Here is a 21975-nt window from a genome sequence, read left to right as displayed (position 1 = left end):
AATTGGCCAGCGTCGCACTGCGCCAGATGAAACGTAGCGAACTGTACGTTTAATCGCAACTAGTTATTTTCGAGCGATCTAGGCGTAGTCTACGCCGACAGTGACCCGTATTTCGAGTGGTACCGCTTTGAATCGCCTAAGTATCGTCTCTGGTTGACGGAATTCCATCGACTGTTTTAGCTAAGTTTCTTTAGATACTGGAGAGAGGGCGGCGGAGTAGAGAAGAATTAGTCGATCGATTTCATAAAAGTTCGACGAGAATGTCTAGCATTACCGGCTCGTCAAATCGCGGCGACAATTGGACTATGCGTCGACCAGGATTGCATGGGCGCTGACTCGTTTATAAAGGTCATACGTGTACGTCAGTCGAGTTTAATTCGACTTGCACGACACTCCACCATTGTCACTCCCCCTTTCTTTCCGTCTCTCTTTTACCCACGAGCCGTGCCAGCTTCTCTTTCGCGTCGACGAGGTACGAGTTTCCGACGCGCTTAATCGTTGGCGTTGGTAATTGTTGGTTTCAGCCGGCAATATCGAGCAACGACAAATCGGATCGATCGAGCGATCGCTCTTTCGCTCGTTCATCTCCTGCCGTATACCGACGAGGAAGCAACCGGCGAAACTTCAAGTCGTCGTTCTGTCTTTTCTCGTAACACCGTCCGATCGTCTAAGTTCTCGAAGCGACGAGTCGAAACAGCTAAACCAGCCTCCGCAAAAGCCCCGACTTACGTAGATATTTTAAGTTGAAAAAGCGTATTTACGATCTTGTAAGGCGTATAATCGTAACGAGTAGATCAAACGCGACTCGTTAGGGACAAAGGACGAGGGTAACGTTACCGGAAATAGGATCGGGCTCGCGATTACCTGTGGATCCGTTGGTAAGAAACCATCGACGCTTCCTCGCTCACGGCTCGTCGGGGTTATCGGTTCACCTTGAATCGTGCGAATCCGATTGACCGCGAACTCTACGCTCGCTAGCTGATGTCTAACTTTAGCCACTTTCTTAAACGCATTCGTTTATAATTATTCGTGAATTTAGTTCACGGCATTTCGCCAATTCGCCGCAGACTCTGACGCGTATTAGCGAAGCTCGCGTTCTCCATGTAACTGCTAATCCTCCTCTCTCGGCTAGCAAACGTACCGTCTTTCGTACGAAAGCCTCGCCCCGTTTACCTTACGTACTTTTCGCAGCCTTCTCGTCTAAGAGGTTGGAAAGATTCAACTGGTTTCTCGATCGTTCGAGATTCTTTCCCGTAGCGTGACTCGATTCCTATTTCTGCCGTTGTAATTTCCATCCTCCTTTTTCCGATCACCTTATCCAAAAAACGAGCAAGAAGAAACTCTCTTGTTGCTCTTCCGTGTACACACATGCTCGTTAGATAATCCCCGAGCGTCGCGATTCGAACACGCAAACTTTAACAATAAGTAAACGATAAACGGGGCACCGATAGAGTTTTAAGGTTATTTAACACGGCCAACGCCAGATGGCGAGCCTTGTCTTTCCGCTCGAATCCATATAATGGGAAGAGAGAGAAAGGGAGAGAGAGAGAGAGAGAGATAAAAGAAATGATCAACAATGGTGTATTTTGTTGGCTGCACGGTATATATATCGATATATATCGAACGAGCTATGATATTCGCGGTGTAAAGTTTCCTTCTTTGGACCTCCATCGGTGGAGGTGTTATGGAGAATCCGATTTGAATAATATTTCTATATATTCGGTCGGACCACAGGGTCTCCGAATTTTCGAAACGATGCATCTTTTGGCCTTCGAGCGCAACGTCGAATCTTTTATCCTCGATGCGTTTGTAAAATAACGCGAGACAGCTGCTGGATGGTCAAGAACGACAGCGGCGAACGCCATAAATGGCAGCGTAGTCGTTCATCGAGAAATAATTGTCCACGTTTGGTAGGCTCTCCTGCGAGCTCGCTGTCTCGGCTCGAGTCAATTGTTTCCATGTCGATTTCCACCTACGAACGGTAAACAGCTTCGCGGCGCGACCGTGTCGCTACACAATGTATATACGCCATCGAACGATCGTTCGAATATACCAAACGCTTAAAAAATCTGCGCTTTCCATCGCCTAGCCGGTAAACGTCGAAAGAATTTCGATCGAAATCGGTGTACGAGAGGGCAAAGTAGATCAGCGGTCATCGAAAAGGAAAAGAATTTTTCTTCGAGCATGGCAAAGCGTCTTCTCCATCCTCGATTTTCATCGTGAAAGAAAAAGGTCTTCGCGATTTCACCGACAGAAGGAAAACGTTCGTGTTGCGCGACCGCGTTTCACTTTTTGCGAAAACGCGATTCCGCCGTTGAGACACGCTACGTAAAAAGGAGGAAAACATCAGATGTAGACGAAACGGGAAACTGTCCGTAGTTAGTCGGGCATCGTTGAACTCTCGATGATAGGCTTGTACGCGATTTCGTGTCACTCTAAACGTCGTTCTCGGATTCACGCTGGCAAGGATACAAAGTTTTTTGCGGATTAATCGAATACGGGCGAGATTAGGAGACAAAAGCGACATCGAGTGATCGACCGAGCGCGCTTGACGACTATGGATGTTTCACGTGTCTCGTCCTCTTTCGTGTTTGATCTTGACGCTGATCGTTGACAGGAACGGCAAACGTTGCAACAGCGGACTCGCGTTCGTCGAATTATTTGCACGTTACATTTCAGCTCGCCTGAAAAATCTGTCCCTCTCGAGTGGCTCGTTAAAAGGAAACCACAACTTAAAAAACTTCTTTTGCCTGCGGTTACGTCGCTCCCGGTGCGATTACGTAACCCCGCTCGACTTTACTCGGTCAGTTTCCTACTCTCTAAATCTCGTTGTCGTTAGGCAGCGATCAGGAAAAAAACACGATGCCACGATATCGATTCGTGCTCTGACTACTATTCCCGAACATCTGGAACGAAAGATTTGCCGCGATAACAAGTATATAATTTCTTGTTTGAAAGCAAAGACGAGGAACGGTGGGAAGTTCGCTGGAGGGGGTGGGCGGTTTTATTCCGAGCGAGCGTGCGACGAGAGATTGACGAAAGTGCTTGTCCATCGTATCTCTCGGCCAATATTAGAAGCAAGCAATTTAATAGCGATCGTTCCTTGTCCTTAAAGCGAAGCAGTCACGAACTTTTGACTTTCAGAGGATCGGAAGCGTCTTAACACTGCCGACGAGAGACGCGAACTCGCGTCTTACGTATTTCATGCGGTATCCTATAAAAACGTTAACTACTGTTAATTAAAACGGTAAAAGAAGCAGTGGATACTATAAACGAAGTGTTACAAATGTGTTTTTACATTACATGCTTGAATAATACCGTTATCAATATATTTGATATAATATCGATCGCTCAGAAAATTCCTTCCGATTTTTAAGGAATCTAATAAAATAATAAACTTTGCTTAGTATCTCTCCATCCGTATCTCTCCGGGGAAATTGTTTTCAAGTATATTACATTAAAAAAAAAACGTCACTAGAAGTATCTTTAAACGTACTCATTCACTTTTAATGAAATATTACGCTCGTTAAACGCTACTCGCAAAGTTCCTTCCGATTTTTAACTCTTTGTTCCATATAAAAAGTCATATCGAAAAGTTTTTCGCCGGGAAGCCTGAGAGATTCTGGAAGGATGGAATATTCGAGTCGCCCGAAAGATGGAGAAAGGTCGTGGAACAAAATGCCACCTACATAATTCAATAAATGTAATCGAATCGAAATGTATGTCGAAACGAACTTTCCGAGCAATCTTTCGAATCTTTTCGACCGTTCCCAAAATACGCGCAAATTCAGGCTATATGTTTGTCCGTATACGTTTGAGGCGCAATGCATTTAAGGGGCGTCGCCGTTCTTAGTTTGCTTTCCAAACCGAGGAGGATCGAGTTTTCAAGAATACGTATCGTCGACGATAGTCCACTTTCTCCTAATCCCTAAACCCATTTCCTATCGTGCGTAGGTCCTTTCGAGACTGCTTCTATTTTTAATACAATGCCAAGGACGCACTTCACCCACTCCTCATTGATTGCACAGGTTTGGACGATCGATAAATCGAAGGTTAAATACACGCGACTCGTCGTCTGTGGAGAATAATAATATCCGCGTCGCACAGGATTCCTACGAAAACTGCTAATCTTTAACAAAGTAAAAGGATCTTCGCGGAACCTTCCATTCTTCTCGGTGAAAAGCTATTTTCGCGTTCGATCGTTAGTTGTTCTCTCGTCGATCGAAAGAGAAGGCAAGATCTCTTTTGTTATCGAAGCGACGTAAACAGGAACGATGACGATCGTTGCGTCACTTTCGTTAGAACGACGGACTGTGTAGCAAAAGTGTGGACAACTGGAAAACAGCTCAATTAAGATATTTGTAGCGCGACGATATCCATCAAAAGTAAAACACGCTGACATTCTAATATTCCATATTCTTCGTGCACGTTTGAGATTCTCTCTCTAGGAAAAAATTTCTTGGCTGACTGTACTTTCTATTGCGCGCACTAACAAACAATTCAAAAGTACAGAGAATGGCAATGTTGTAAAGTATACGGCAATTTGGACGCCAAAATTACCGATATTGTATACTTTACGATTCTTTCGTTCTAAAACCTTAAGGTCCGGGCTGAATTCTTCTTTTTTTTTTTTTTAAGATTCCCCTAACTATTTTACGCAACCTATGAACCGAGCTTTTGCGTCACTAATTAAAAAGGCATTTTTGCGGAGGCTTACTCCATAGAAATTACACGTCGGAAATTTTCGACATTGAAAAGGAATACCTTAATTTCGATAAGACTAGGTTTTCTAGAAATTGAGTCACGTATAGATAATACACCAAGTAACGTATCAACAACATTTCGAAGAAATCATAAGAAAGTTGGTCTATGGTGCGCTTATCGTAGCCGGCTTTAACGCACGAATCGTTCGTTCTATAGTTACAAAAACTGATTCGACGTAACTTTACAAAGCGTATCGGACGATTTGTTCCGGGGGCTCGTATCCGATGATCGATCGTTGAATCGAGAGCACAGCGTAGCACCCCCCGTGCGTGTCACATTTTGCGTTTAAAATAAAAAATCTCCTCCCTCGCGCTCGGTTCACCGTAAGAAACGGTAAACCAACGATTAACTAGGTCGGTATCTAGATACGGGTGCAAGTGGATCGTGTCAAGGATGCGTACGCGAAGCTGACTCGAGAATCGATAACCGTTCTCTCACTCGCTTTCACGATCCATCGAGTCGATACCGTTGCATAGGGTTCGCTTTCTACATGGGATATCCGCGGACTTCTTCGGGTCGAGAAACTTTCCGATCATTGAACGTATCGACCCCGAACTTTCCACTCTGACAGGCGAACAGCGTGATCTCGCAGCGTGATCGCGCCGCACAGATCGATCATCTACTTATCCGATTTCGTCTACACGCCGAGAGAAACAGATAGACTCGGAAGATGGCGAAGACGAGGCGCTCTAGCGGAGAAAGGAGAAAGGTCCATTGGGATGAAAACCGCGATCTCCTGTGAGAAACGGGACAAAGGGATTAAGGGACCGCGTTAAAGTCAAACCGGTTTACCTTGACATTAAACGTTTTATCCGTGGACACGGTCTCAGGAGACTCGTTTCGTGCATCTTTTACCATGCACCGACTTCTAAAGTCAATTAATTTAATGGACCTCTGACCCTCTTTATCTGTCTATTCTGTGTGTTATCTTTTCCCCCATGCGCACCTATGTCGTGCGTTCGTTCGCTTGAAATATATTCGTTGCACAACGAACGTACGTATCTAGGCGCGCGATACTGTTTAATTTCTATTCAAGCGGCGGCATCCGATGCACGCAGAAATGCATGCACGTCCAGCGATGTTGTACGTGACTAGGGTAAACGTACGGTGCATAAAAGAGGGCCGTCGTTCAAGTCGTAAGCGCATTTGCTGACCTCACCCGCCACCGGCGTTAAACGCTATCGATGCCTGCACGGTCGACGTCTCGCCGGTCGTTTATCAATGGATAATATCGAAACCGATTTCGAGTCGGTATACCGCGAACGTTCGTGCGCAACTGTGTTCCGCGAGGAACCTTTCGAAACTGACCAACGTCTTGCCGAAACGACTCGATCTAACGAGAGAAAGAGATTCGTCTCCGATTTCTGGCAACGCTACTTAAACAAATCACTAGCGACGATATTGTCGTTTACGCGTTGTTGTGTCGGATACGGTGATATGCGTGCACGCGTAGACACGAGACGGCATTGGGGGGCAACAGGAGAGGGAAAGAGCATATGCGTGCTAGAAGAGAGACGGAGCGAGAAAGGGAGAGAGTGTATCGGCGGCGGTGTAAGATCCAGTAACGAAAGAGCTCGGGTCGAGCGGAGCGCTCGCGTGTCTCCGTCACGGCCGTTCTACGTTCAGTTAGCAAGAGACTCGCGATCGAGCAGCATACTCGCTCGACTCGTTTGCTAATTCCGTTTCGATCGCGGTTCGCTCGATGCTAGTCACCCTGTGTCCTTCCGTTCGATTTTCGTCGACCGATACGGTAAACAGAGCGGGAAATCGACACGACCGCGCTTCGATTTTTTGTCTCGTAACTCGACACGATTCTTATCGTTCGTCGCTGCCCTTAATAAACAAATACCCGATCGGAATCGCAATACGTCGCGCGTGTGTCGATCGTGCGGGAACTACCCATCCCAAGAACGTTTCTCGTTGTTGTCGTTTTGCTCGAGATGCTGCGCTCTATGGAAGGTGAACGAGTTACTTCAAGGTATACACCGTGTATCCTTTTGTTCCATTCTGTTCCATTGCCTTCCCATTGCAACGAACGAACGCGTGGAAAACGAAGGATGCGCGTAAACCATTCGATCGCTCGTTCGTTCGCACGTCCGTTTCATTCTTTCGAATACTTCCGGAAAGGTCTTATCACGAACGAACAATTCGAGTTGTAGGTCGACCGTGAATCGCATAATAGCGCGCGTCAATTAGTATGCGATAGGACAAGTCTGGAACGTTAACTCTATCGACGATAACTGTACGTTACGTAGGCTTAACGGCAGTGCTCGGCAAAGTGAAGTTGATACCACAAACAACTAAAAATGTCTGACCTCTGATATCGAAAACACCGAGTCGCTGTGTTTTTTTCAAACGCCATCGTCGTTTATCGATGATTCCGCGCATCGATCGCGAGAAGAATTTACATTTTCGCCGGTGACTCACATCGGCCAACGGCGATTATCGATCGAAAGCTTAGCGCGAGCAGCGAACAACGAAGAGACGCGTGACGCGAGTAACGAACGGATCGGTGACATTGCGCGACCAGTTTGGTAGGCTCGTTGTGCGCTATCATTGTCTTTTAATTTGCGTTCAGCTGATGCAACAGGTTTGGCCAAGATCGGCCGTCACCTATTCTACTCTTTGTCGCTTTTTTGGCAAACCCAAAGAAAAATTCGGAATTCTAGTGTTTTGCAACGCGAAACAACTTGGTGCGAACTTTCGCACCTTCGACGCGAAATCTAGTCGAACCGGTATTTCTACCGATGATACTTTTTCGTTAGCCTAAACAGCGAGCAACGTGTACATATATATACTTATTATTATTATTATTAACCCGGTGATCGTCCCGATCGAGCAACTCGACGGATCTCGTTTCGAGCTTCGCGTTAAAAGCAATTTCAAAAGTGATCGAGTATTTTCCATTCGTTCGTCGATGGAAAGGGTCGTCGAACACCTTCTCGGTTACGTCAACATTGACGTCTGCCACGCGCGCGTACGGTCTGCGCGAAAATTGTCAACCATCCGCTCGCTGGAAAATATTACGAGGCAAAGTACCTCGTGGTCGGACCACGCGATCTCCGTTTGCACCGCTATATAGCTTAAGGTTACGTACTTGTTCGGGTATCGAAGAACTGGCCTAATTAGTTTAACTTAATGACATTAGGAAGTCGGGTACGCGCTCTCGTTCTCTCTCTCTCTCTATAACTCTCCTTCCATTCCTATCTCTCCCCCACCTCTGTCTCTTTCGTAGTCTGTTTATCTGGCTGTCTTTCTCAAAACTGTCGCATAGTTCTGAGCAGAGTACGTTCGCGACAAGATCTTGCTGGCATCCGGTGTTCGTAAAAATCTCGGAAACCCCGCTTGAACGCGAATTCGACGGTACGAGTGAACAGGTTTGACAAAAGTGGCTTTAAACTTGACCGAGCGATCGACCATTACTATCCGGTATAGATAAACTTATCGACGCGAACATCCTTTTCTCTGTGCACGATCGTTGTTTACTCGTTTGCGGAACGATCAACGATGTGTTATTTCGGCTAGCGCTAAAAGGGTTAAAGTCAGCAGGTAGACGTCATTGACGAGTCGAAGCGGAAGCGAATGGAAACGATTTCGATACTCTCGACAAGAATTCTTCTCAAAAACTCCCCCTCGCGTGTTGCACGACGTCGTACCGGATATCTTTTGTGGCTACGTCTGAAGGGAATTGGAAACTGACGAAGCACGAATCGCGGATAACGTCGTGTTCGCCGATCGCGGCTGGTCGTAAACTTCTTTGCTTTATCGCGAACTTCTAATACTTAACGACACACATGTAGGTGTATTATAGGCGTTCGTTGAACCGAAACAGTGTTGCATTTTACACGCGTATTCGAATCGAATCGATGACAGATACCAAGCTGCAACGAATCGTGACTTAAGCGCGAGTTACTTTCCTCTTTCGATTGAACAGTCCTACCATGTTCCGAAGGAGTTAGCTACGGTCGGATGAATTACATAATTCGCGATAGTAAGATGATTGAGTAATAGGTTGAAGGCAAGGTCGATTTATCGGAATATCGAACATTTTGCGAGTCTAATATCATCGGCTGTTTCTCCTTCTTCCGGTAGGAGGGGGGACGCGTTTGTCATGCCGTTGGGCGATTCGATTGTCCGGCGTGCATACAGTGAGCAACTATACATATATGTCGACACGATGTTCGAGTCGCGTAATCTTGGTTTGATCGCGTACGCAAAAGTTTCCATTGTCGCCGACGCGTGGCAAGCGAGCAAAGAGACGAGTTTCTGACTCGTTGGAATCTCACGGCACGGCATTGAAACGTGGGTCGAAAGATAACGTAATTTGACAGAAAGGGATTTGCCAACGATTTAGTTCGTTATCGCTCGCCGGTTCTTTCAAGTTTCTACGATACTAACCAGGTATTTACCAACTAAGATCCGTTTCTTAAGAGAGATATCTTATTTAAAAGGAATAAAGGATTTTTCACGATTTTGTGAAAGTAACTTAATCGTTTCGACGTACACTGGTAGCCACGTTTGGCAGATGTTAGACTCTCGAACAAAAAACCGCTTGTAATCCTTACTCGTTGTATTTCGAAAGTTACAGTGGCCACTCAAACAAGTTCTCCGCTTCCACCTGCCGCGACAATCTGGCAACACCTGCACCCTTAAAGATTCATACTCGTTCGCACAAAATCGCTCGTGTTTCTTCGTCTCGGCATCCGATCGACGGTCTTTCGATAGAGCAAACAGAAGTCAGTTACGTTATTCGTCGAGCGATCGTATTGGTTTTCGGGAGTCTTCGTTTTTTTCCTTCCTCTTCTTCTCTCTCTTCTCTTCTTCTCTTCTCCCGTAGAAATACTTTGCCATCCTCTCGAGTTGAAATCGACGACAACGTACAAAGCGTAGGGAATGTAAAACGTGTATCGATTTCTTGCTAGGAAACAGAAATTCTAGAGGAAGATAGTACGCGCTAGAATTTGAACGAGTTATCGCGTTTCTGCCAAGATTCGATGGTTTCTGTGGAAAAGGATATCAAAGAATCGTTCCATTTAATCGATGTATCGTTGAGATACACGGTGAGAAACAAGTGGAAGAACGTTTTGTGTCTATCGGTTAACCGGTACGTCGTTGTGTCGACAAACGTGTGAACTTTTCTAAAGAGTGTATCGAAAAGAAGAGAGCGGTCGGAGAGAGAACAGCAAGCCAGATATCGCGCAGAAAGACCGAAAGGAAAAGTCGGCGATATTGGGCCGCAGCCGAACAACAACGTGGCTGGAATGTACGTGACAGAGACAGGTAACCACAAAGTGGTACCTGCGCCTACGATCAGAACAAAAATGGTCGAATATAAAACGGCTAACGAAACTGGCGAACGCTGTGGCGGAGGCGGCGGCGGCGGCGGTGGAGGTGGCGGCACACATCTGGCCGCTACCGTGAAAAATACCGTGCGCCGTCTGCTTCGTCGGACAAAAAGTCACCGGGACGCGCCGTCCTCGAACACCGCTGCGGCCGTGCAGACGGCAAATGGAAATCGCGCGAATAACCTGGCCATTGTAAGGAATAAAACGAACAACGCGAATGATCCAACCGCCAGAAGATCTCAGCCCCCTCTCCCGCCATCTTCCGATCAACATTCGAGCAGGAACACTTACGGAAAACGACACTCCAGGCTGCGCGTTAGACTTCAGGTAAGAGAACGACGCCGTGTCGTGGAAAAATTATTCGCGATATTCTTCCCTTTCTCCGCGCTATAATTCGCGCGAGCATCAGGCGTGCGAACGGCATACGGAATATCTGTGTCGTCGTTGTCGTCGCCTATCTATGCGATGCTGTTGGAAGCTATTTGCCGGTCGAGATAATTTTATCGAGAAAATCCACGTCTAGCGCGAAGGAGGATATTTTCAACGATCGTCGTGTCTTTTACGTTTTTCGTGCTTCGTTCGGCCAGGCTTGGCTGGGATCGTATCAATCGTTTCATCTGCCTTACAGATTTCTCGATTGGTTCACCGTTTCGTTTGTCACGGTGCCATTCGAACGGGTTTCTGCTCGGTCGGTTCACACGCGTTTACGTAATCGCATTGTGATCAGCCTTCTCGTAAATTACCGATTTATTTCTCTTTATGTCTGCAATGACGAGCTGCCAAGAATATCATCTACGCTTGCGCAACACATCGATGATTGCAGACAGAGTTTCGCCTTTTAAAACAAAAAAGCGTACGTTCGATCTTAAGAGAATGGACGAAAAGAGCCAAACGGCGCAAGGTGACGAAGACCAAGCTCGCAAGAAAGAAACAACGTTCTTGTTTGCATCGCGAGCGTGTTCGAGCGGTGCGAATTCCGACGAACCGTCTTTGTGGATCTTGTTTAATTATTGTAATATAAGGGTATTGTATGAGCGTCTCCGCGAACCAGCTGTGCTACTCGTCAATAGCATAATTGTTTGCTGCTTAATTGCCCTTAGAATTACGAGTCGCAAAAGGTTACAACGAGCCGAGACGTCGCAAAACGACTCCACTCGTATCGTAGATTCGAGCGTGTTACGGTGACACGCGTGCGGCGCACGACTTGCTTAGAAACGTCGAAACAAGGTTGATTAGCGCGTCTGCAACCTCCAACGAAAACGATAATTACTTCTTCCTTCGTTGCGGAACAATGAATTCTCGTAGATGTATCGTAGATTGTGAAACGCCCGTTTCTCTTGACCGGGTGCTCCTTTGGAACGCAACGAGTCGATTGGTCTGCTGATAGAGGAAATCTATTCGGTTCGTTGTTTAAGCGATGGCGGTGTATACTTCGCCGCTCCCTTTTTACGAAAACTCATTTACATCACACTTACGCCATAACGACGAGGTAGTGTTCTCGATATCTAATCTCTCGTACGAGTCTGCGTTTTTCTTTCCAAACATTCGTACGTCTGTTAATTTGATCAAGCGTCTCGCTGTATACCGTACGACCCATTCTTCGAGACAGAGACAGCAGACAAGGAATTACGAAGGTGAGAAGAACGATAGTGTGCGTTTCTCGATTATCTGTGCGCACAGTGTATATACATACCTTGGCGTATGCTTCTCGACTCGCTTTCCTTTCACCATCGAAGAATGTACGCGCAGCCGTGCACATTACCGTATAACTCGGCTGCGTGATCATACGCCATCGGTTTCCGCTTAAATCGCCAACTTAATCGTCTAACGATTCCGTGTCTACTTCAACAAGTTGTTTCTTTCGATATCGAGAAAATACGCGCAACACGTAGCTACTCTTTCTTCGCTTTCGCGATCTCTTCGAAGGCAAATCCAACGTTTTCATCGTTTTGCGCAATTTCGATGTAACGAACTCGTTGAATCCGCGCTTTCTGCATCGCCAAGATATAGCGATGGTTATGAAACATGCGTGACCTTGATAAACGGCGAACTGGACGCGCGATTTTATCGCGTTATTAGGTTAGCGAAACGAAACGAATTTATTTGTTACATACGTGACTAACACCTATTCTTCCTTTGAATATGAGAATAGCGTTCGTTTGCAACGCCAGACGTTTCTCGGAGATTGAAAGCTTGGTCGAGTGGGCGGTGTCTTTTTAGTAATGATTACAGTGACGTCATCCAACGTGTACACGGTTCACACGATCGGTTGTACGCGATCTTAGAGAAAAGTAGAATAAGAGGAAATCGGCACGTCTACGTTTCTTGTATTTCGCGATTCGACTCGCCATGGTCTATCAGCGATCAACGTCCGATAGTATTTCGCTAGTTTCCAACCAATTACAAAGGTCATCGTAATCTTCGATCAGAGCCACGCCTATCCTCAAACCGACATATCGAAACTCTCGTTCGAGTTACACAAGACGACGCGAAGTTATTAAAATTCACTTCGGCTGTGCTATCTATTCCGTACATTATCGGGGGTCAAAAGAACTCGGAGTGCAAGCTTGCATTTACTTAAGAGCTAAATACCCTTTCAACATTGTATTATGTATGTATCGCGAAGCACGAACGTGCAATCGCATCCAACACGCGTACGTACCGATATTCTTACGATGCTTGTATACAAAGCTACGAACAGCTTGTATGGAAATGGAAAAATCCGTTTGCAAGGAGGAGAGGAGATACGGTAGCAGCTTTCTACGACGTTCATAGCGATGTTTCGCCAAATATCCAGCGTTGCGATTTTGCTACCGAGGTGAAACTCGCTGGAAAAAAAACAGCTAGTTGCCATTGGTGACGGTAAACTATCTTTCGCCGACACCGGCTAACAACGGCTCGTATGTACTTTAAACGATTCACTTCCGCGATAGCCATCAGGGGACTGTCCATCCGTACGTGCATATGCAACGTTTGTACGGACATTGGATGGGAGTTTTATCAAGGCCGTTTCCATCTAACGAATCGACATTCCCCTCCGTAGCCGACTGTAGTCTTACTGAAAATTATTTTGGACACCGTTTAAAATATAATAGCTGGTGAAATACGTTTTTCGTAACGAGCAGCCTCGGATATTCGGTGATTTCGCAGTTTCTTTGACGATCCATTCCGCCTTCTTTTCTTTAGCGTTTCGCTGGTTGTTCGGATCGAATTTCGCGCGATCGGGCAAGAAGAGAAGAGAAAGAAATTTGTCGGACAAATTACACGAGCTTGACGTCATCGGTGGTTGTTTGCGAACCGACGCGTGCATTTGCTGCGCCTATGTAACAAATGCGTAATTAGCAGCAATTCGAAATTTAGCTGTACCGTCGAATATTCGAGGAACGTCGTTCGCGCGCATGTCGAAACGAGGAAGCTGTCACCGTATATCGAGTATCGATTCGCCTGCGATGATTACGAAGAAAATCGACACTTTGGTATCGTAATGATAACTGCGCTCGTATGTCGATTCGAAATTCCCAATTGCGCGTATAATACCGATTAAGGAAGAATTATGTAAACCAACTTGGATATTTTCATACGCGTGGTTTGCACAACTGAAAGCCAACGCTAGGTCATATCGGGCGGACACGTGCACGATAAACAATTAGTAGACGCTAGACCTTGTTTCCTGATTCAGTCGGTTTAGATGCTTCGACATATTCTCGTTACTTGCAACCATTGTCGCAACGAACGCTACGTTTTCGACTATTGTCTCCGCGTAGTCTTTCTTCTTCTCCGTTACACTTGGACGGTGGCGAAACACAGAGTCGAAGTCGCAAACAAATTCCATGAAAATCGTAAAATTGTTATCGCTATCGAGACGTATACTTTACAGGTTCTTTCATCTGAAAGTTGAACGTTTCCTTCGATGTAAACGAGGAGCGGAACGGTTCGTTATCTCGCGAGTATAACGAGCATCGAAAAAGTCTTTGATAAGCATAGACCAACACGAATAGGTAGGTTACGCGAAAACAACGTTGCATTGCTCCCATACATTTTGCAACAGTCGGTCGATCCGAGAATTGGACGGGCCAATGTCGGTACGCGGTGTAGTTCTGGGGAATTCGAATTCTATGAATTATTTAAAAGGGCAGAACGAGTTCCGTGGCTATTCCGAAGGTTATTAAAACCCGATAAGAATCATCGTTTGTTTATCGAGTTGTAAAACGCGATTAGGAAATTATTCGTTTCAAACACAACGAATCGGTATTTCGCGCGAAGCGTTCTCGGCGCTTGCGAGCAACGCGTATAAACCCATTATCGTGATTCGATTTTGGAATCACGGAAACAAGAGGAATGGAAACGTTCGATCGCTTGCCAACCGAAAGAACAGAGAAGGAAGAGGCAAATGTACGTTAACGGAAACCTAACCAGTTCGTATCGAGATTGTGGCCGCGTGGTTTTTCTTTTTAAATCGTTTCCTTTTTTTCTCTTCTGTTTCCTCGTTCGCAGCCGTCGTAACGAGCGTGCGCTCGACCGTACGAGAACAGGGTTTCTCGTTGAAGGTGCTGGTAAATTATCTGTATGATAGAAAGGGGCGTGCCAGGCGTCGAATGTAACTCGGTTACTGCGAAAGTCTGACTTTTCTGCGAGGTTACGGCCTACACGGGAATATTCCATCGATACCGAGACTCGCGTTCCTCGCTAAATGAAATTTCTTACGATTAGTCTCACCTCGAGTGTATCGATACGGAGAGTTCAACTCCGAGTCGTGCGTGCGTATATCGCTTGGAATTTTCGTCGTTTATCTTCCATGCGACGATCGCCAACGAATATAATCGCGAGACCCTTCGCAATACGAAACTGGCCCTGTCTTGCGACTACGAACAACGACAACCATGGAAGTGGAAGAAAACAGAAGGAAACGATCGTCGTGCGTATCTTCGAGTAGAGAGGGAGGGAAAGAGAGAGAGAGAGAGAGATGCCAGCAAGAAGACAAATTGCGAGTCACTGACGAATCGGTGTCAATTACTTGGTCGATCGTGTTCGCGGAATCGATGATGTCTAGTCGGTTTTCGGTAAACAACTATTCTCCCACTTTTCGCGTTTCTTCGTTTCGTTCGCCGTCTATGACGCGTGTATCGCTAATTCGATATGTCCGCGATGACAACAGAAAAAAGTATGCTATCTCGCGACATCGTCGGTCTGTCGTCACGCGGTTATCGATTTTCATTGATCTGATCGATAACAAAACGGGAAAAGATGCGACTACGATAAAAGGACTCTTCGTAATCGTTGGCTCTCGTTTCGCATCGATTCATCGGGTTCTTTTCTCGCGCGCTGCTCACGGCCAGTCGCGTACCAGCGCGATCTTCGTTCTGCCCCACAATTTCCTTTGTTACGGCGAATTTCCTTTGTCGGAACAGTCCGTTACACGCGGTATGAAAATTTACGCCTCGTTACAGAGGCTAAAGCTAGTTGCTTCCAAAACGTAGACACGAAACGGTTGGCTCTACCGGCCTTTCTTCTTGTAAAATTCCATTTAGTAAGCTATTTTCTAACATTGTTTCCTTTGTTTCCTATCCTTTCGTTCTCCGTAAATGCATAGAGAGCATGATAAGGTACGTAAAATTCTTTCACACCGTCACACTTCCGCGAACCATCGGCCTGACTAACGTGCAAGGTGAGTCGATAAGAAACACTGTCTAAAGTAACTCGTTAACTCGTTGGTTTTATCGAAAACTGTTTTAAATAAATTACGTTGCATTTCGAGAGACTCGACAGGATAGATGCAATTTTATTTTCTTATATCTTGCGTTTTATATCACGTTAGATATCAGGCTGATCTTGAGTCTTTTAAACGGCGCCGTATATGTTTAGATATTCTCTACGAGGAAGCGTTAATCTACTTGTATCGAAGAACCATTAGTTTAAGAGATATTTTCACTCGAACTTGTCAAATTGAACGTACGAAAAACAGGTGACGTAAACAGGTAAAGAATGCCGTCCCACGCCTTTCCTTGCCTCTCGTACGTTCAATTTGACAAATTGGAGCTAAAGTATCTGCCAAACAAACGGTTCTTCGGTATAAATAAATTAATATCTTTTTAATACTTTGAAGAGAACGTTCAGTTACGTCGAATATAAGGGCACAGTGTTTAAAAAGTTCAAGAATCACCTTGATATCTGAGAAAACGCAAGATGATAGAAAATGAAATAGCATCCGTTCAACGAGGCCCTCGGGGGATGCAGCGTAATTCGTTTAAGACGTTTTTCGACGAAACCAATAGGCAACGATTGATTTCAGAAAGTATTTTTTATTGACTCACTCTGTATACACATATATGGACAAACAACGGTTAGACGTAAACTTCGGAAGCTGATGATTCCTCGCGAGCCGAATCGCCGGAGCTGTGATCGCGTTCATCGAAGGTAGAAGCCAATCGAACGAAATTCGATCGTCAGAGGCGTAAGTAACGCGAAATGGGCCATTGCATCGGCGCGCGTCAACTTGCATTTTTACTCGGCGTGAAGCGTGCACGTCGGGACGCGATAATCTTCTCCGCGAAAGGTTAGAGAAACGTATGCCCCGAACGCGGCTAGTCTACGGAAGGTCACGAGAAATCGCAACTATCTCGCGCTCGCAATCTCGTCGAGATCATTCTAGTTGATAATGCCGCTTAGTGATTCGTCGTATGGTTCGCCGCTACTTTCAACGACACTTGAGGGAAGAGACCTTTCGAACGGCGCGAGAGCCTCCGCTTTCGGCGTCGTGGAAAATTTCAGCCAAAGGTCTAAGCTCGAAATACGATGATAGCGCTCGAATGTCGATTTGTTTGTAGCAACGAAGTTCGTAAAGAAATGGACTGGATTTATATGAAACTAGCGGAGTCGAAAGGTGGAAGAAAAATATTTTCGCGCGTTTCGGTACGCCTACGGCAACCAGGCGAAAGCAGAAGTCGCGAGCGTGATCCGATAGATCTCAAGGTCGATGGTCTCGGCAGTAGAAAAGATGGCGGCTCGAGGGTACCGAAGCGATCAAATACAGACCTGCTATCGGCACTTGCACTTTGAGCTCTTAACACGATGGCCGATCGCGTTGGAAAAGGAACGCCGACAGCCGAGAGAGACGAGAAACGAAGTTTACTCGATCGACTCGGTGATCAATCGCGCGCGTGACTCACGAGCACGGCTTTCGTCGATCGCGCGCACAGTTGACCGCAATTGGCGTACGCGGTTGCGCTCGCACTCGCGAGAAGTTTTCGCGTCGCGCCGAAGACGGCATATAGCGTGGCATATGGTTGTGGCGCGGCATGGCATGGCTCGGCACGTAACGCGCTTCGTCGCGTCCACCGGATGCAGTCTCATCGGGGATCGGCGAGACTGCCCGACGCGAGCCGTTTCAGTGGCCGTTCGTCGAGTACACGCGCTCCATCTTTTCACGATTTTATCGTTTTCGTACGTGAAACGATCGAAAACAATCGGGCAAACTCAGTGAATAAGTGCGAAAACTGGCGCGCCTCGCTAATTTACATGTACGCGATATATATCGACGATGCGTCGCACGAACTTCTTCGCTCGATCGCTCCTTCCTCCGACTCTTCCCTCGATTTCGCTTTCGATGGAATCGTTTTACGCGTATAGAATACGTTTCTTTTCGCAACTCGAATAGCGAACTCGACGCTCTTAAGAATATCGTTACGCGACAATTGTACACGGTTCCTTGATCTTTATCCAACGAACGAGATAAGGATAGACCGGGAACGATCGAAAAAGGGCAAAGCCTGAAAACGAAAAGGTAAAATGTAAAAGAAAGGAAGGTGGACGCCGTGGCTTTACGTAACCTGCGTGTAATTTCACGTTACTCGAGAATCGTACGACTAATTGGTACGTCAGTAGGCGTAGTTTGCCAAGTTCTCTCGAACCAGTCGTTTATCTTGTATCTTGGGTAATTCGCGATACGCGGATTAATATCCTACTTAAGGGAAAGTTTACGCACCGAATTAACCACGAGAAATACGCGTACGATGGAAATGAATGTTTAAACATTTAGCGTTGCTTACCGGCCGATATCCAAGTATCCGCGCTCGATGGACCAGAACGCTGGTAAACGTTCGATGCGAACAGTTGGCTGCTGCTGCTTCGCGTTGATTGTTTTTACTTATGTACGCACGTTGCCACGCGGTGAATGCAAACGAGAACTCGCATCAAGTTCACGTGGGTGAAGCGCGATTTCGATCGGACGAGAGTGAGATATCTTTTCCAGGTTAGCCTTGTTAGCCACCTGTTCCATTCTTAACCGCGACTTATGCTTTACTGCCTCTGCCTATTCAGCGCAAGCAGAATGCGCGGTCTCCGCTTTATCGTCTCGACAACGAATCTATCCTCCAGACCAGATATACAGATATAGCTTACTGTCTTTGGTACGTTTTAACCTTCTCGGAAATCGCGATTTAAACATCTTTGCCAACGATAAGAAGGCTCTCTCTCTCTCTCTCTCTCTCTCTCTTTCCCTCTCCGTCTCTCCTTGACCTCACTCGTTTCCTGTCCAATCGCTCGACGCGAGTAAGCGAAAACGGAAATCTCTTATTATCGATCACGATACAGTGCTCAAAAATTGTCCTTTCCCGTGGAAATTTTTGAAAGAACATCTGCTGAACGTAAAGGGGAATTTCGTTTTGGCAAACCGAATCGGAGAATCGTGGCGACGAAACGATCCGTCGAAAATCGATTACAAGCAGACTTCTCATAAAATTACGACGCGAAACTCCTTCGGATAATCCTCGAGCAATACGTATCTACCAGATACTTTGAACTATTGTAGATACTTTTATCGTTAGATAAAAAAGACGAGGGCTCGCCTTAGCTCTGTAAGTTAGTTTGTTTGAAGATGCGCCTTTATCAGTCTTCAGGACTTACTCGTCATCGTTGTTGTCGTTCCGATTAAAAAAAAAAAAAAAAAAAAAAGTGACTCCCACCGGCAAGGAGAAAATACATTTTTCTTTGGCTCGGTCGTGTTGGAGATTCTCGCAACTTGGGCGTCGGAATCGAGCTCGAGTTAGGTTGCTTGTATCGCTTATCAGCATCTACCGCTGATAACGGTCTAACGAAGTCAAGTTGGCCGGTCGTGCGCTTATCGTTCAGGGGAAATGGACCCAGTTGTTCGTAGCCGACCGTTGACGCGCAACCTCGCAGCGTTCGTTCCTTTTTGGCGATCGATCCGCCTTTTTTCGCAAAGTGTCCGCCGCGTCGCACGAGCGTTCCATCTTGGACGACCGGTGACTCAGTCAAAGAAGAGATACGTTGCGTGTATTCGATATAGAACGATATAACGATTACGACTACGGTTGATCGAACAAATATTTCCTCTCCGACCTTCCATCGACGTTCGTTCGCTACCGCCTACAGATTCGTTGCTTCCTTCGTTTCTTTTCTTCTCTTCTCTCTATCCGTTTACGTCGATAATGCGAGAAGTTTGCATACGTTTCCGTAGGTTTGTGCGAAGCGTTTATTCTGGTCGAGAAATCGGTACCGTTTCTTAGATATCGCGCCGCCATCGAGGCCAACCGTGAGATTATTACAACGGAAAGAGACGCGTTTCTTATCGCGCTTACCAACCTGCACTCGAAACGATTCCAACTTTTCCATCGAACGCACCCCGATCCGTTTCGCAATTAACTGCGGAGTTGCTTTCTCCGAGTTTTACCGCGGCGTTCCGTTCGAACAATTTCCGCCGAGCGATATCTATTCCCCGGCGATTCGAATAGTCGGTTCGTTCGGCTGGAGAAAACGTGCCTTTTCGTATTCGAGCGCGAGCTACTAGCGACCATCGAGCGATAAGCAAGTGAAAAAATAAACTCGAAGATCGACGAATCAACACCTTGGAAAGACGCGTGCGTGGCATATCTTTATCGGTCGGTTCGATGTATCGCGCGGAGTACCGTAACATCGGTGCCATCCACTTTCTTTTCTCGTTAGTTGTTTTTTTTCTTTCGTTTCTTCCTCGTTTGCCTGTCCTTCCGTGTATCGACACCTTCCACCATCGATTTCCATCGATCAGAAATTCGTGCCGGACAACGTATACAAGGCCTGTGTATTCGTCGCAATCGTCGCAACCATAATCACCTTCACGCTTCGATTTTTCGAATCGGCGAATAATCGAAATCGCCTGTCCGCGAGTCGACGCACCTGGTACTCTGGCGAGATCGATCGCCAAGAAAGTATCACGAATCACGACCGTTCGCCTCGGTCGAGGAAAGCTTTCGTGTTCACATAAAGTGTGTCTGTACGCGCCGCTGCTTTTTGCTTGTCGATACCTCTATATATACACACACATGTATATGTCATTGTTGCCAACAAGAAATAAAGTATAAGACCGTCGAAGGATAATCGGCTGGATCGTGTCTCGTGCCTCGTGCCTCGTTCCTCGTGCTCGGGTTTTGGGTAATATACATACATAAATGTCTCAACGTGTGAAGAGTGATAATCGTCCCTTCGTCGACGAAGATCGTCGCCCAGCGAAGCGATCAGCGGCTCCTTAACGAGGATAACGCATGTTTTTCTAACAGAGAACGCGACCTGCCAAGCTGCCTGTGGAAGCCGATCCATTCGGTCGATGAAGGATCCATGTTGAAGAATTACCGCTGGTGCTGCACGACGTTCGAACATTTTCCCAAAGTTTGCTGACGACGCGTGGAAAACTATCGAATCCCGCCGAGTGTATCTCTTCTTTCTCGCGACGAGAGAGAGAGAGAGAGAGAGATAGAGAGAGAGAGAGAAATAGAGAGAGCGTTCGAACGCGATAACCTCTCCGTCGATCGACCATGGAAGGTCGAGAAAGTGTGTTCTCTCGAGCCCAACCGAGCAGAAGCTCGGTTCGATCGCAAGGCGAGCGGCAGAGTCTCGAAACGCCGAACGTCGCGACGACGGAGAACAAGCAACGTCAAATCGGTGGATACCGATCCGCGAACAGAGAACCGACGAGTCTCACCTCGGCCCCCGGAAGGTACGTGGCGACAACTCGTACACCGATGGACAATTTGAAGCAGTGGGAGTTGGTGGAGCACGATCATCGTCTCCAAGTGATAGAAAAGGGAAGCATGGCGAATCCTTCGTCGAAGGGTGGTGTCGTCAAACGTTCTCCGAGTGTCGCTGGCAACGACGCGACATCGATCGCCGGTAAAAAGGCTGTCGCGATCGAAACGAGCTTCGAGGAGAAATTGAAGGCGTTCAAAAACTCGAACATCGTTCAGCCTATCGCGGTTCGTCCTCGATGCGATGACGATCGTTCCGACAGCGACGCCAAGCTTCCGGTCAAACTCGAACTGATCCTGAAACAGCGAAAAGGTTCGGGCGCAGAGAGTACGGATATGCTTCAACGATTGGAGCAGCAGGTCAAGGCCATCGAAATGGACACTCTCGCAGCCAGAACGCGCCAGTTGGAGATCAGCTCGGATTTCGAGCCAGAAATTCTATACACGGACCTTCGATACAGGGAACACGAGGATCTACTTCGAAACGTGACGGATGACGAAGCCGAGGGGTAACATTTTCTCTCTTCTCATCATACCGAAACGATAATTCTTTCGCGTATATACATGCATTCGCAACGCACGCTACTACGGTCTTCCGTCCCATTTCCGTTCCTTTCTCTCTTATTTTTTTTTTTTTTTGCCTTCTTTTTCTATTTTCTTTTTTATCTTTTATCCATATAGTTGTTTTTTCTCGGTTCCCTTAAATCTGTTCCGTTCTCGTTCGTCGATTCGTCCGGGAAGGCGTGACTCTGCGAGATCCGTTTCTCGCGTCGCGTATCGCGATCATCGACGTGTCGTTCGTTTTATGAAGCGTCGAACACGCTCGGCAATACGCCCCGTAGAGCCGGGCG

General features: G+C 46.6%; 1 protein-coding gene across 15 annotated transcripts in view; it reads left to right on the top strand.

The window, feature by feature from the left end:
* The window catches only part of LOC100645231 (serine/threonine-protein kinase MARK2), a 48197-nt gene that overhangs the window by 1416 nt on the left and 24806 nt on the right, over positions 1-21975 (top strand). For 12 of the 15 annotated variants that reach the window (XM_012307813.3, XM_020862850.2, XM_020862876.2 and 9 more), the window contains one exon: positions 20660-21633. In XM_012307813.3, coding sequence (XP_012163203.1) covers positions 20915-21633 — 719 coding nt within the window. In that variant the 5' untranslated portion in view covers positions 20660-20914. Of the gene's footprint in view, positions 1-6353; positions 6743-9636; positions 10437-20659; positions 21634-21975 lie in introns of those variants that run through there. The other 3 variants (XM_012307893.3, XM_048408378.1, XM_020863104.2) reach the window with 3 other exon arrangements.

The sequence above is a fragment of the Bombus terrestris genome, chromosome 1, assembly GCF_910591885.1.
Source record: "Bombus terrestris chromosome 1, iyBomTerr1.2, whole genome shotgun sequence".
Classification (NCBI taxonomy): domain Eukaryota; kingdom Metazoa; phylum Arthropoda; class Insecta; order Hymenoptera; family Apidae; genus Bombus; species Bombus terrestris.
Note: the sequence above shows the minus strand (reverse complement) of the source record. Positions and strands in the feature narration are given on the sequence as shown.